The 14291-nt window shown below is 40.2% G+C and overlaps 1 protein-coding gene across 1 annotated transcript in view; it reads right to left on the bottom strand.

The window, feature by feature from the left end:
* si:ch211-106k21.5 overlaps positions 1 to 12017 on the bottom strand; it is a 57696-nt gene extending 45679 nt beyond the window's left edge. Inside the window, exon 1 of the mRNA XM_039735018.1 lies at positions 11879 to 12017. Coding sequence (XP_039590952.1) covers positions 11879 to 11891 — 13 coding nt within the window. The 5' untranslated portion in view covers positions 11892 to 12017. The remainder of the gene's footprint in view (positions 1 to 11878) is intronic.
* Positions 12018 to 14291: the final 2274 nt, after the last annotated feature.

A 14291-nucleotide genomic window follows, 5' to 3' on the forward strand; every position in this document is an offset into this window, starting at 1 on the left:
CAAACACCACACAGCCCAGAGCTTAACAAACAAGGAGACACATTTGCTCTATGATGACAGCACGCTAGGCTATCCAACTCCTTTGAGCTCACAAACTTGTTGACACAATTTGACAAAGCATAACAAGCAAACAATCTTGAGAGTACAAGGAGCCTGGTGCAACATGTGAGTGCTCTGAGGAGAGCTTCTTAATGAAGAAAGCACAAGAGTACATATACCTGTACAGGGTGGGGCAGAAAGGACGAACGTCTTTGAAATGGAGGGAACTCACCACTAGGTGGAGTGACAGATGTGCGGTAGGTGGTGTTAGGTTCACGAAAGTCTTAGCATTTTTTTATTTTCTTTTTAGTTGAAGCCATGGAGCCATTTTGCATACGACTGTTTTGTCAAGAACAACCAATCTATTACGGCACTTCAGCGTGAGTTTTGTTGCCATTTCAATATTCACAGAAATAAAGCTGTTCCCGCTTGTAACACTATCCTACATTGGATTAAAGCACTTCGTACATGAGGTACACTAATGAACAAAAGACCGCCGGGGGCTACACGAACAGCACTAGCCCTGCTGCGCAGTCCAAGTCAATCTGCTTGGAAGCATTCTTCTGAACTTGGCCTCAGTAATCATTCGGTAAGGCGTATTTTGCATTTAGACCTGCATTTCCATCCCTACAAATTGTCAAATGCTATTTCAATATGAACTCAAATCTTTCAATAAATTTCTTTGTAAGAAAAAATTAACAACTTTGTGATTATGTAAAAAACCTCCGTCCTTTCTGCCTCACCCTCTGTGTATGTGTGTGTGTATATATATATATATATATATATATATATATATATATATATATATATATATATATAACATAACACACACAGTAAGAAGTATAGAAATACTGTATTTTGGGCAGTTGTCACTAGGAGATGTTACACTCCATAATTGTAAAGATTACCAACAAGAAAGTGGTATGACTACTCAGTCCAGTAGGTGCTAGAAGGATGACCCCTTGTTCTGTACACATTCACCTGGGGGCCAATGAAAAGATCTGTTGAGTGGGAGTTTGTCTGACCCGTTAATAGAACAATGAAACTCCGAAATGCAAAAGCACTGGGGCCTGCTAGAGGAGCACTAGGCGTGTGGACACAGAATTGTGACAAAGTCTATACTAACATCCAAAAATACCTCTTAGGCTTTACCTGGAAATGGTATGTGGCCGAGGCGTAATAGCCATATCTGGCCAGTCTTACTTGGAGCTTCGAGTTCACAGGATAACAGATGACAAGTAGTTTACTGGAGAGAGGAAAAGACATAGACCAGAAGTTGTAAAAAAATACAGAAGGTGAGAAGAGAGAGTATCACATGTATAGTAAAGTAGGTAAGGGCACCCGACACTCCACAACTTAGTTAGTGATTTGATATCTATGAATAGGTCAGCCCAGAGGGGCAACAGGTTTATCATTTCCTTACACCTTTACTTTAACATAAATTTCTACTTGTGTTAATAAGCGTGGTTAATAAATTGCCCCGCCTTCCCTTTTTTTGTTTGTTCTTTCTTTGTTAGAATTTTGGCAATTTTGGATTTGCAGTTCAAATTATACTGTATATACACACTGTATAAATATAACGTGACAGGGACAAACCAGATTATGTAGAAATTGTGATGGTCAAGCCAGGGTTCCTCCCCTGACTTACGTTTATCTTGCTTCTCTTCTCTTTGTTCATTCTTCATTATTGTTCAGCGTTTTACATCATTTTTTAAAATACTAGGCAACATGTAAACCTACTCTTCTCAAATAAGGGTGGTTTATATAGTGCAAGCTGAACAGTTGTCATTTTGGCCAAACATTTTTATGAAAAAACAGCAGCCCACAGTGAGCACATTGCTGAACCAACTTCTGAAATTAGTACATTGATGTAAGGATGTAAAAGCAATGTTTGCATATGAGTGAAAGTCGCAAATATTTGACTATCTCCTCATTTTTTGGCATACATTTTTCAGCTGTTGTCATTCTTCCAGTCTGTATTTGGAGTATGTGTGGCATGTCGCTGAGCAGTAGTATCAGCTAGCTGGTCACAGGTCAGTTTGCATAGGCACTTGTGTCTGTTGTTGTGTCTGTTGTTGTGTGTATGTTCCATTCCCTGTACTTGACACTGCTGTTTGTCTTCTTTTTCTTTTTCCTCTGAGTGGCCTCAGCAATGCATTTGATTGTCAGCAGATGTCACCACTGCTTCCTTCCCTTCTGCCATGTTACTCTATCGAGTCATTTGCCATAACAAAGAGATGAACATCAATAACTTGGCAGAGCTTGCAGCAACCCCAATTTTTAGCTTCACCAGTACATATCGCGTCAAAAGATTTTGATTAAGACCAAGATCAATGTTCTAGTCACAGTGGTTTTTCAAGTAATCGCATGGCAGATGGACACAACCCTTAGATTTCAGCCCATCTTAGATTGGTAGAATGGCTAGTCTATATAAAATGCTAAGTTTGCTGAGCACCATCTTTTTGAATGTATTTTGTAATGCGTGTAGTAATAAAATGCACTGTATTTTTCATTCTAACAGATGGTACATTTCAAACATTAGAACTGTTTCTATGAATCCCATTATCAAATGGCATTTAACAGAGATCTAGCAAATGGGCGGACAAACGGATACACAGAGATCCATCCATCCATCCATCCATTATCCAACCCGCTATATCCTAACTACAGGGTCACAGGGGTCTACTGAAGCCAATCCCAGCCAACACAGGGCGCAAGGCAGGAAACAAACCCCGGGCAGGGCGCCAGCCCACCTCAGTACACAGACATTTGTTCTTTTATTATGGCGGACTGTTCTGTTCAGTTATTTATCCACTTGTGCATTTTCTGTTAATTCTATTCAGCTATTCTTTAGTTTCTATCAGTATATTTTGGTTCTGCCATGTTTCATGTGTTTTGTGGGTGGATCCCAAAGAAACAGGACAGCCTTGATCTCATTGTTAGGGCTTTATATTGCAGCTGGACCAGCAAATTCCTGTCGCTCATTTGAATGTGTGCTAGCAAATGTGGTTTTTTTTTGTTTTTCCTTTTCAACTTGCAGTGAATTCTTTATGTTCTCTGGCTTTCCTGGCTTTCAACTTTTAGCTATGCACTTTGGAATATCTCATGGATTGTGTGTCTGGTAATGTTTGCCTTTGGTAACCCCTTTTTGCCCTTTAAAGTTTTTTTTGCATTTGCTGTTTTGTTACAGAAAGTCCTACTTTATAAAGATTCCTTGTGGAATTTGTCTCCTCTCTAGCCAGAGTTTTTTCACAAGCTTGAGATTATTTTCTAATTTTTTAAACATAAAAGCTTTATTTCCATTTTGAGGCCTAGCCAGGCCTTAAGCCTCACATTTTCCTGGGGGGGACAGGCTTGCCTTGGAATGAAACCTGTTTTGTAAGGCATTTTGGAAGTCCTCTCCCTTGGCCGTATTGTAGAGCCACCATAATCACAACCTGACGTATTAAATTGCTTGGGTGCATGATTTCTAATACAAATATAAAGTAATTAAGTCATAGGCCAGAAACATTAACATTAATAAGTAGCATTAGTAAAAACACAACTTGTACCTTATATGACAAATGAAGTATCTTCAAGTGCTCAAATATGCCTCACTTTTTAGCTAAATGTCACTTTTACTTCTTTTTCTTTAGGGTTTCACCTTCAGGTATGGAAATTCAAGTAATCACAGGGAGCAGAGAAATTTCAAAACAACCAACCAATTTAAAGAATTGTAAAGTCGGTGAAGAGCCACTGGAGCATAGTGATTTAATATTAGGAAGTGAAATTTGTGTCAAACGCCACAACTATGAGCAAATTGGACTATTCCTCTAAACCAAGAGGCCACACACTTAGGCCACACATATTATAATAAGGCCAACGGTAACATAAAAAGGCATGACATGTTTAACAGGAGGTAACAACATCTAGGAAACTCCACAAAGCTGCTCTGACTGATGGAGCGGCAAGTCATCTTTGTCAAACACAACTTCTCTTGCAAAGAATTACAAACAGAACTCTTGGTTAACCTCAAAGTTGACTGAGCTGCATTCCACTTTTAATCTCCAATGCACTTGCTGTAACTGCCGTAAACGTTTGTAGGATGTAGTAATTCATACTTCCTTTGTGGCTCTGTTAACACGGCTTTCATTTATAAAACAAATAGTCTGGATGTTGTACTGGCTGCACTACAGTAGGTGACAGCTGTTTGAATTGTAAATGGATTCAGAAGACACATTGTAAGAAGCAGAAGGTGAGGACAGATTTGAGATGAGACACAAACAAGATAGTAATTGTACTATAAAAACAGAGCAAGGTTAAAGCCGGAGAAGAGCCTTCTACTAGAGCTTAAACGAAAGACGTCAATCTAAGTTAGGTTCAGGAAAATGCAAAATTGAACATTATTTAGTATTTCTTTTTAGGATGATTCCACAAATTTGGAAAACCAGGGAATGCAGGGAACTGACCTTTACACCACTGCAGTAGAGAAAATACTTCACATCCTGCTAAAAAATTAAACACAGTTCACAAAATGGTGGCACCCATAGCAAAAGTAAGATAATACAATGGGAGAATGCAATTTGTTTCTAACATTAGATTTGTTTAAGTACACTTTAATAATCTGGTTATTTACAGAAACACAGATTCAAAAATACCATGTATATTCTTATCCGGGTTAGTGAAACTGGGTTAACACATAGATTTCTTGGCGAGTAACCCAGTTATGTGGCTATTTAAACCCTTGACTGGGCTGCAGTTAAGAATTTTGTACTCTGTATTTGTCCACTGCACTTGGTTAGCCTGCACATGTGCTAGCTTCACACAAACATTCAGGAGCAATGGGTAGAAAAGGGTGGAAGCAGCCACAAAGGTCAATTTCCTGAGGCAAAAGCTTAAATGATCACATTATTTTTTCTCCTGGTTGAAGTAATCTGGCTCAGTATTTTAGAAATCCCTAAATGTATGTTGATGAGCTGAAAGTATAGTTCTAAACTCGGCAGTACAATGTCAGGAGCAGTGTTGGAGTAATGTGTTAAAAGTAATGTACGTTACATAGTCCAATTACTTTTTAAAGTAACCACTCAAAATTTTATTTTATTGAAGTAAATACCTGTTTTTATTATACCAGCAGCGTTTGGTGTAAGGCAAAAAGCACTCGAATCGGTAGGCCGGTCATTTACGGGGCTCGATCGTACAACCAAGCAGAAAAGAGTGCGCTGCATGCAATGCACTACCAGACACCTAGAAATAAAGTGTCAGTTAAGTTTTAAGGCAACTGTTTACTATTGATATGTTGGAACAGTACAATCGGGTGATGTAGTAGCCAGTTATTCACACCACAAATCGTCTGTGGTTCAGTTTGAGGATCTAAAGAAGGGATGGATGTTATTCACTTCACAGCACATGAAGGATTAAATGTATTTATAAAACAGAAGAAAATGATCACAGGCTTCATGCATGTGTAACTCTTTTTTTGCACAGTTTAATGACCTGAAGGTGTTTTACCTAAGGAGAACCCCAAAAGCCTACTTGCACATGTAAACAAAGATTGTTTTAAGAAACCAGGTTTCTGCCTTATAGGGTAACTTGCCTTATTTCAGTTGTATGTGTGCATTTCAATGCACTCAATGAAGATCAACAGAATGGGTTGCATCTGAGCCAAATTTCAAATGTCACTGCAAAGGGTCCAAGTACTTGCGTCAATTGAATATTTCAGCTTTTTATGTTAAACAAATTTGCAAAAAATTTTAAAATCCTCTTTCCTCATTTTATGGCATTGAGTGTTGTTTAATGATGGTTTAAACAGTGCTAAACTCCACACTGCAGTCTCAGGAGACACAGGCTCCATGCTAATGTTTGAATTCATGGCAGCCATTGATGATATTTAATCTTTTTTTTTTTAAGCACATTTTTGACACCAGAGGATTTTGACAAAGGAGAACTCCATAAGTAACCAGCTTTCTGCCATAACTGGGTTACACTCCTTATCCTGATTTTCAGTTGTCAACAATGTATCTAATTAAAAAACAAATGCTACCTCTAAAACCCTTGAATGAAGTTTCAATAATGCTTTATTTTGCTATTACACCCTTCTGAATATTTGCAAAGCACTTTGAGCATAGGAAAGGCAGTATATATAATTATATGTGTTGCCCTTTTTCAAATCTGTGGTCATCACATACAAGGCTGGAACCTGTCTTAGGAAGGATGCCAGTCTACTAATGACGCTTTCACACCCATTGCAACACGTGTTATAATTATTTTTTAAAAACTAATAGCATCTGATGAATTATATCTTTCTTAAGAATTCTATTTTTAGGCGGGCTTTGAATACTGAGGATTCCAAATAGATTGATGTTACCTCTGCATCTTTTGATTTACACTTTACTAGTCATGGTACCTATCAAAGACAGACAAGTAGGAGAATAATTTTAAAATATTTGCTGTCTCTTACCCTGTGTACTTTTACCTCCTTTCCTGTGTATCTGTGTGCGTCTAAACAGCCCATCACCAGCACCCCCCTCTCACGCATGTTCTTGTAAAGCCTGCTTCTCAAACTCTGTCTTTATTTTCAAGGTGCCTTCCTCACCTCCTGTCCAGTTTTATACTTTCCATCTTTGAAGGCGACTATATGGGCTTGTTTCATACTCCTCCTTGTGCTTCTCGCAACTGCACTTCCTCTTTCTTTCCATCACCAAAGTGAAACTGACCAACCACACCAAAGACAAATGGACCAATCAGATTACTCTGAGGGACTGCACACACAGACCTAAGTGTTTTATTCTATAGTAGATAGAATTTATTTTTATGTTTTGAAATTCTCCATGTCACCATTTCAGACAGGGTGCTAGAGGTGTGTGTTCTGGAAGCTGCATGATGTGACGTCATCTACATGACAATTTATAAGCCAGCATCACATCCTCAGTATTGTGGTTATTCTCAACATCACTTGGCAGTATTTAGCTTAGTTTTGGCCTTTACTGAACTTTCGGCCACACATAATTTGTGACTTCCTGTTTAGTGTTTAGGACTTCATGCTTGGTACTTTGTGAATTTATAAATAACTGTTTAGTAATGTTTATGGTTAGGAGTCTGGTACATTGTTTAGTCTTCACTGTTTTGATCCTTGCTTGTGTTGTGATTGCTAGAATTGCTAGAAAAAAAAAAAACATTTTTTGTGGCTTAATTTATTTTGGCACTTTTGTGATGTTTTTCCAGGGTCTCAGAATTCTGTTCCATCTAATTTTATTTCCATTTTCTATTTTAGTTCAGTCTCATGTATTATAGTAATATTTGTAGTAACAGTAATATACATCATCACTCATTGCTACAACTACACATTCTAGAAGTTGCAATGCTACTAAAATATGTTGCACTACGGTAGAATCCCTGCCCAATGTAGTGGATATTCCCTAAAAAGACTTTGTTAAACTATTCTTCGTAAAATATAGGGATACAAATTTTTGGTTCACTTATTTGGGCCTGCCGTGCTCTTTGTCCTTTTGGTTTTCTGCTTCGTCTCCTAGTTCCCTGTTCCATACTGTGTGTCCTGTCGATTCTATCATTTGGCAGAGAGTTTGATTTTTTTTTTTGTGTTAAAACATTTTCATCTGCTGGTCCTGGAATCTCACTTAACATCATTGCTGTTGCGTCACATCTGTTCAGAGTCTCTTGGAGAAACTCAGTGAGACCAGGCAAACTCCACATAGCTGTCAGGTAGCAGGGCTAAATGCTATTTCAACATATATAAAAATATTTTTGCAGTTTAATACATTTTAATCTACCATACTTCCATTATCCAATAACCAAGGTACTGTAGATAAGCATTAACTAACCCTGGCGCCACCTTTTGGCACAATTGTGCAGACCCACCCCATTCAGTTGTAAGGGGGCAAATTGAAGGAATAACCCCCCAAAACAATTGTGTGTATGTACAGTATATGTCACATAATCTACATGGTAAGTTATCTTGTCATATAGTCACAACACCCCAGAGATTTTTTTACTGAAATACTATTTTGGAATATGGATGTGGTGAGAGAGGACATGCAGGTGATGGGTGTAACAGAGCAAGACGCAGAGGACAGGAAGATATGAAACAAGATGATCCGCTGTGTCAACCCCTTAACAGAAGCAGTCGAAAGAAGAAGAAGACTGTTTTGGAAAATACATATGCCAATGAAAAGTGAACACGCTCCAACACGACCAAGCACTTAAACTGTAGCGTCGTCTCTCATTGTGACATTTGTGTTTATATCCACACGTAGAATACCTTGGGATGGTGGAACTGCATGGATGAACTGACCATCTGCTTGTTGAAGCATCTCAGATATGCACAGGTCTACACCATGTTCTCTTTTGGATAATGTTTCTAATTGCTTATGTTTAATGTTTAATCTTTAGTTGTACGTGTCTCTCAAAGAATGCATTTTGTTGATATCATGTAAAGTACCACATTGACCAAAGAATAAACTGTTGTGAGCATACAACTTGATGACGTCACATGCAGATTATGCGATGCAAGTAATGCAAGATTTTTTTCATGGATGTTTAGATAATGTCTTCTGTTGTCTAGTGTTGGTCACTACAGATCCCTATTCTACCAGAAACTTTTTGTTCTCTCCATTCTGCATGAAAACTTTTGATTATAATTTTTTTTTCTCAGTCGTCACTTCAAACAACATGGGGTAAGTACCAAAAAATATTTCTGGGTGGAGTATTCCTTTAAAGTTGTAAATTAACTTAACATGCATGTGTTTGGCAAGGGTGGTGGGGGAGCCAGAGTACCTGTGGAAAACTCATACTAGGCAATAAAAAAATACTGAATAGGAAAATACCATGCAATATGTATGTAAAATATGCAGGTATCTGAATTTTCTGATAAATGGGCAGCTTTTTAAAACTGTTATACAAGAATGTGCTTTATAACAAACCATTAAGGCTACATAGTGTATACAACCGAGTGAGGAATTACCTTAAAAATTTGAAAATGTCAACCAGAACCAAAATCCAGCACTCAAAGCACTAAATGTAAATTCACTCTAACTTTAGACTTCAGACATCTATAAATGTACACCACTAGTACGCTGTGAAGAGCACAAGGAGTGTCAAGCATAATCAAGGCCTGCTTTCAAGAATAAAGATCTTTAACAAATTAAGAAAATGTTTACCCCCTTTAGTCTTACTGACTCTAAATGAAATGAACATAACTGCTCCTGCCACGCCTGTGTAGCAGACAGTGTGCTTGTCTTACAACACGTGGAGCTCAATTCAGTTTCCACATTATGGGTAGAATTTTCTTTTCATCTTTATGTAACGGTACTCAAGTTTCTTTCAAAAGACAGTCAGTTAGACTGAGTGGTGAGTCTAAGTTGAGCCACTGTCTAAAGAGTGAAGCTGTCCGTCCTGACATGCTCCTGCAACCCAATATGGATTACCATTCATCCATTTTCCAACCCGTTGAATCTGAACACAGGGTCACGGGGAGCCATTCCCAGCCAACAAAGGGCACAAGGCAGGAACCAATCCCAGGCAGGACACACACACACCCACTAGGGACAATTTAGAAACGCCAGTGTACCTAACCTGCATGTCTTTGGACTGTGGGAGAAAACTGGAGTACCCAGAGGAAACCCACGCAGACATGGGGAGAACATGCAAACTCCATGCAGGGAGGACCCGGGAAGTGAACCTGGGTCTCCTAACTGCACAGCAGCACTACCACTGCGCCACCATGCCGCCCCCCAATATGGATTACTGTGTTTAAAAAATAATACACTTTCTGACTATTAAACAAGTGACATACTGTCACAAGACACAACTGACTGGACTGTAAACTACAAGGCTGATCATTCATCCCCACCGCTGACCATTCCCCTAACTGCCAGTCCAACAAGTGTACAGATATATAACTATTTATACTATAAGGCACTATATAAATGTCATAAATCAGTTGAATGGAGCAGTATGTTCACTCATACATCCATTTTCATAACCCACTTATCCGGAGGAGGGTCGTGGAGAAGCTGGGGCCCATCCCAGCAAGCATTAGGCACAAGGCAGGAACCATTCCTGGACAGGGTGCCAGTCCATCACAGGGTAAATACAAACACGCACACACACACACATTAAGGGTCAATTAAGCATCACCAATCCACCCAACCTGCATGTCTTTGAACAGTGAGGGAAAACGGAAGCATGCGGAGCAAATCCACAGGGAGACAATACAAACTCCATGCAGGGAGGACTCGGGACATGAACAACAAATTCCTTGTTGTGTGGCAGCAGCGCTAGCAGTGCCCCTGTAAACAGATTGTAAAATTGTTAAACATGCTTCGATTTTTATTAGTTTAATTTCTGTTTGAACATATACAAGTACAAATACTTAGCTCCTGGACCTAATGATTGATGCTTTCTTTAATCTGTCAGTGTGGCACAGTAGTTAAGGTAGTGAACTGCCAATTCAATTCCCACTACCCACTCACTATTTGACACCGAGTAGATCCCTTAACTCACCAGTGCTCCAAATGTGTACAATGTATTTGAGTTAGAAATGGTGTTAGCTACGGGAAAAGTGCCATATGCAAAAACGCCTGTCTGTGTTATGTGTAAACTGTGCAATTTTTATCTGCCTGAAGCTATCCACCCTGCTTCACAACCTGCCTTGTGAAGAGCCAAGGCCTTTCCTGACATCACTAATGCAAGACAGAGCCCAACCCTGGGTGGGACTTCTATCTATTCCAACTCCAGAATATTTTTTTTTACCATTTCTCATCTAAAAATCTTCTTAGCAAATTATGTAAACTCAAAAAAAAAAAAAAATTGGGGAAAGGTCTGCACTGTGTGTGAATTCTTACAAATATGAAAAATGTCATCTCTGCCATTGATGATGTGTTACATTTATCCTAAGAAGTCCTTAATGATTTCCATGAAAGCATCTGCTAAATGTGAAACGTTAATAAACTAACGAGCCGAATGTCAGTAAAATACAGTGATTGTGTCTTAACGTGTACCAGTCACCTGTATCAGTGCCCCGTAATTGTGTTTGTACAGTGCATTACTCAGTCTTGTTTTGCAATACTGTAATGTGTTACCGGTAAGAGCAGAAAGGCCACTATATAAAATCAATGTACAGTATATTAACCTGGGGAAAACATCAATCACTTTATTTTTGACGCATTAATTGATAAAACATGAACACAGTCTGAGTAAGTAAGATTCAACTCGACCGCACATTTTAAGAGTAAACCACACAAAAACAGGTAACTTCAAATAATCGATCGTAAACATATTCCTGTATTCTCTCCCCCGTATATCTGCCAGCCTGCCCTTGTACAGAATCGGCCCGATGTTCCGCTTCATAAACAGTGAGCTCAGCGAATAACAATGCGCGCACTTTTCCTTTCGCCGCCCCGTTACGAGCCGCAGCAGCACTTTACTACGCTAGAGGCTGAACCCGAGGGGATGTTGTAACTTTCGAAACTTCACAACTTTTGGTATCAATATTTCAATGAAGGCTTCTGACCTTTAATAAGCATTTTTAGAAGCATGGCAACCCAAGTTTCCAAAAAATAATTGTGCCTTTGGATTGCTGATCAGGGTCAGCATCTTTTGCACTGAAATATCAAATATAGCAGACATTCCGGTTTTTCGAGTGTTTTTTTTAAGCCCATCTAGTCGCGGTCGTTATGGGCACTGCCCGTGTCTTTCTCGCTGGGCAGTGCCCACTCTCCCCTGGCAGCTGGTCCGTATTAGTACTCTCGCTTCAGGTGGGATGTCACGGTGAACACACCCTTAAAGTGCACGGCCTCCACTCCGGGAGGTCAGCCACGAGCTCTAGAAACGCGGTAGGACTTACCTGCGAAGCCCATTGCGGTGCATGCGAGCCCGGTCTGGTTCACGTCACTAATCCGGTGTGAGGCTGAGGTGAGGCTCTCTGACGCCTCGGTTACTAAGCGCGGCGCAGCAACCCAACTCCCATTTCCCCAGCGCGATGGGTGTGTCTTCAAATAATAGAAAGGGCGAGGAATGTGGAAGAGCGGCTTTATTCGAAACGGGAAATGAGTGGCAAAGTGGCCAACGAGATGTGTGCGAAAAATCGGGGCAGTGCGAGGCCTTTTGTTCCTTCATGGGGTGTTGTCTGTCACAGGATTTTAAAGATAATCATAAAAAAAAACCAATAGTCGGACGGGTCACCCTGCGCGGAGATCGCACGAGCTGTAATTTCTTTTCGTGGGAAATTAGAAGAAGCAACGCCAGAATTAACATAAGTGTGCCTATCGGATAATAATTCGTTTATTAAGTTATAACTCATCCTAAAGACTGAAATAAAATGCAACGAACTTGTGAGGTCAAACAAAACCACAAACTTCAGGAAAAGAACAGTGTCCGTGCACCCCCTTCTGGAAGCTCGAGGAATTTGAGTATGAAGTTGACGTCATCTGCACAAAATACAGGTGGATACTCAACAGGTGTAACTGCTCGCTAAAACCAACGAAAGCCAGTTTCAATTATTGCTATGTTCAGCTCAGGGGTCACAACACGAGACCATTCATGCGCAGGCCGACACTCGCTCGTAGCCGAGCAGTATATGTAGTGAGGTCACCACACATTATGAGCAAAACCAACTACCCTTTTGCACATTAGTCTCAAATGCTGAACAACTTTTGCACATCACTAGACACAGTAGTCATCTGACAATACAAATATTGTATAAGTATCAGGTCCTACAAATAATCATAAAATGCCTTCAGGGTGCTAACAGCCAGACCCTGAACACAGCCTCAGACTGGCATAGCCTTGCCCCCTTTTACCCACTTCCTGCAGATTGGTCTCTGAACCAATCAGCACACACTAATACACATCACAAGGGGCTTGTGGCTTTATTTGACAGAGAAAGTGGAACACAACATTCAAGAACAATCTCAATGCCGAAGAGGAAATGAAAAATGAAGATGAAATAAAGATGAAGACAACTTTGGGCTGAAAGTTGTCTGAGAAGATGACACATAATTCATGGCCCCTCTGTGTGTGAGGCTGAATTAAGGGTGCAGTCAAATGTTCCACATTAATAAGTGGCATCAATTATTTTGATGTTCTTGAAGGAGAATCAGTATGGAACCAAAACAATATTTCCACCAATGTACTATACATACAGTAATCAAGTTTGACATGCATTGTGAGGGAGCGCCAGTTATGGCACTATGGCCATGTAATGAGAGTCCCCAAGGGTGATCTGTGCACAGGATCCTCATTGCTGAGAACCTGAGTGGCTGGACCAGACCAAGGGGATGCCCACATTGAACACCAGGCTGCAGCAGATAAATGGTCATTTTTGGGGGGTGAGACTGGGCCGCTTGTCTGTGGGGGGGGGTTGCCAACCAGGGTCCCAAGCTGTTTCGTCATGTGGTGGGTGTGGCAACAAGCTGTACCAGTGCATACTGACTTGACCTGACCTGACCTGCAGATTTGAAAGAAGAATCCCCCCAATTAGCAGACAAGACAAGATATTCACCGATGAACAAGAATCAGCAATTGCTCAGATTGTGCTGGAGAACAATGCCACAATTCTATGTGAAATACAGATGGTTGTCATTGTGGACATCACCAAATTCCACAACATTCATACTGTCAGTATATCAACTATTGATCAGATCTTGAAATGTCACCATGTCCCTTTTGATAGGAACAGTGGCAGGGTAAAGGAGCTGAGGCATTGGTATGTACAGGTAATGTGCCAATGTTTTACAGTCATTGCATACTTTGTTATGTTTCCCTTTCATATACTACTTCATGTGCTTCTTTTGTGATTACTGAGGATTATGGAGCTGGAGTCCACTGCTGTAGACTGCATTCCTTTATAATGGATAGGCTGGCTTCAGTTTGGCCAAAATAGGTAAGCATGGGACAATTGTTATAGGCAGTGGTACAGGGACCAGGATAGTGTGTGCACCTAGGTTAGATATTGATGCTGTGGCATTCCTCCCTACAGCTGGGCCATATAACTGCCAGATGTTGTTCCTTCCTTGATGGTGTCTTAAGATGGACTGGATGCAGAGGTCAACGGTTTGCGAATTTTGGTGATATGGGACAATGTACTTACAGACTGGTTTAGGGATCATCACAGCATGTCGGTGGAATTCCTTCCTCCATATTCCCCATTCCTCAATCCCATGAAGAGTTTTGTTTGTTTTCCTGAATGAAGATACAGTACAGTATAAGGATTATGACCTCGGTCCTTACAAGCAAGTGCCACTGTTGGATTGTATGAC

Source organism: Polypterus senegalus, chromosome 14 (assembly GCF_016835505.1).
Source record: "Polypterus senegalus isolate Bchr_013 chromosome 14, ASM1683550v1, whole genome shotgun sequence".
Lineage (NCBI taxonomy): Eukaryota > Metazoa > Chordata > Cladistia > Polypteriformes > Polypteridae > Polypterus > Polypterus senegalus.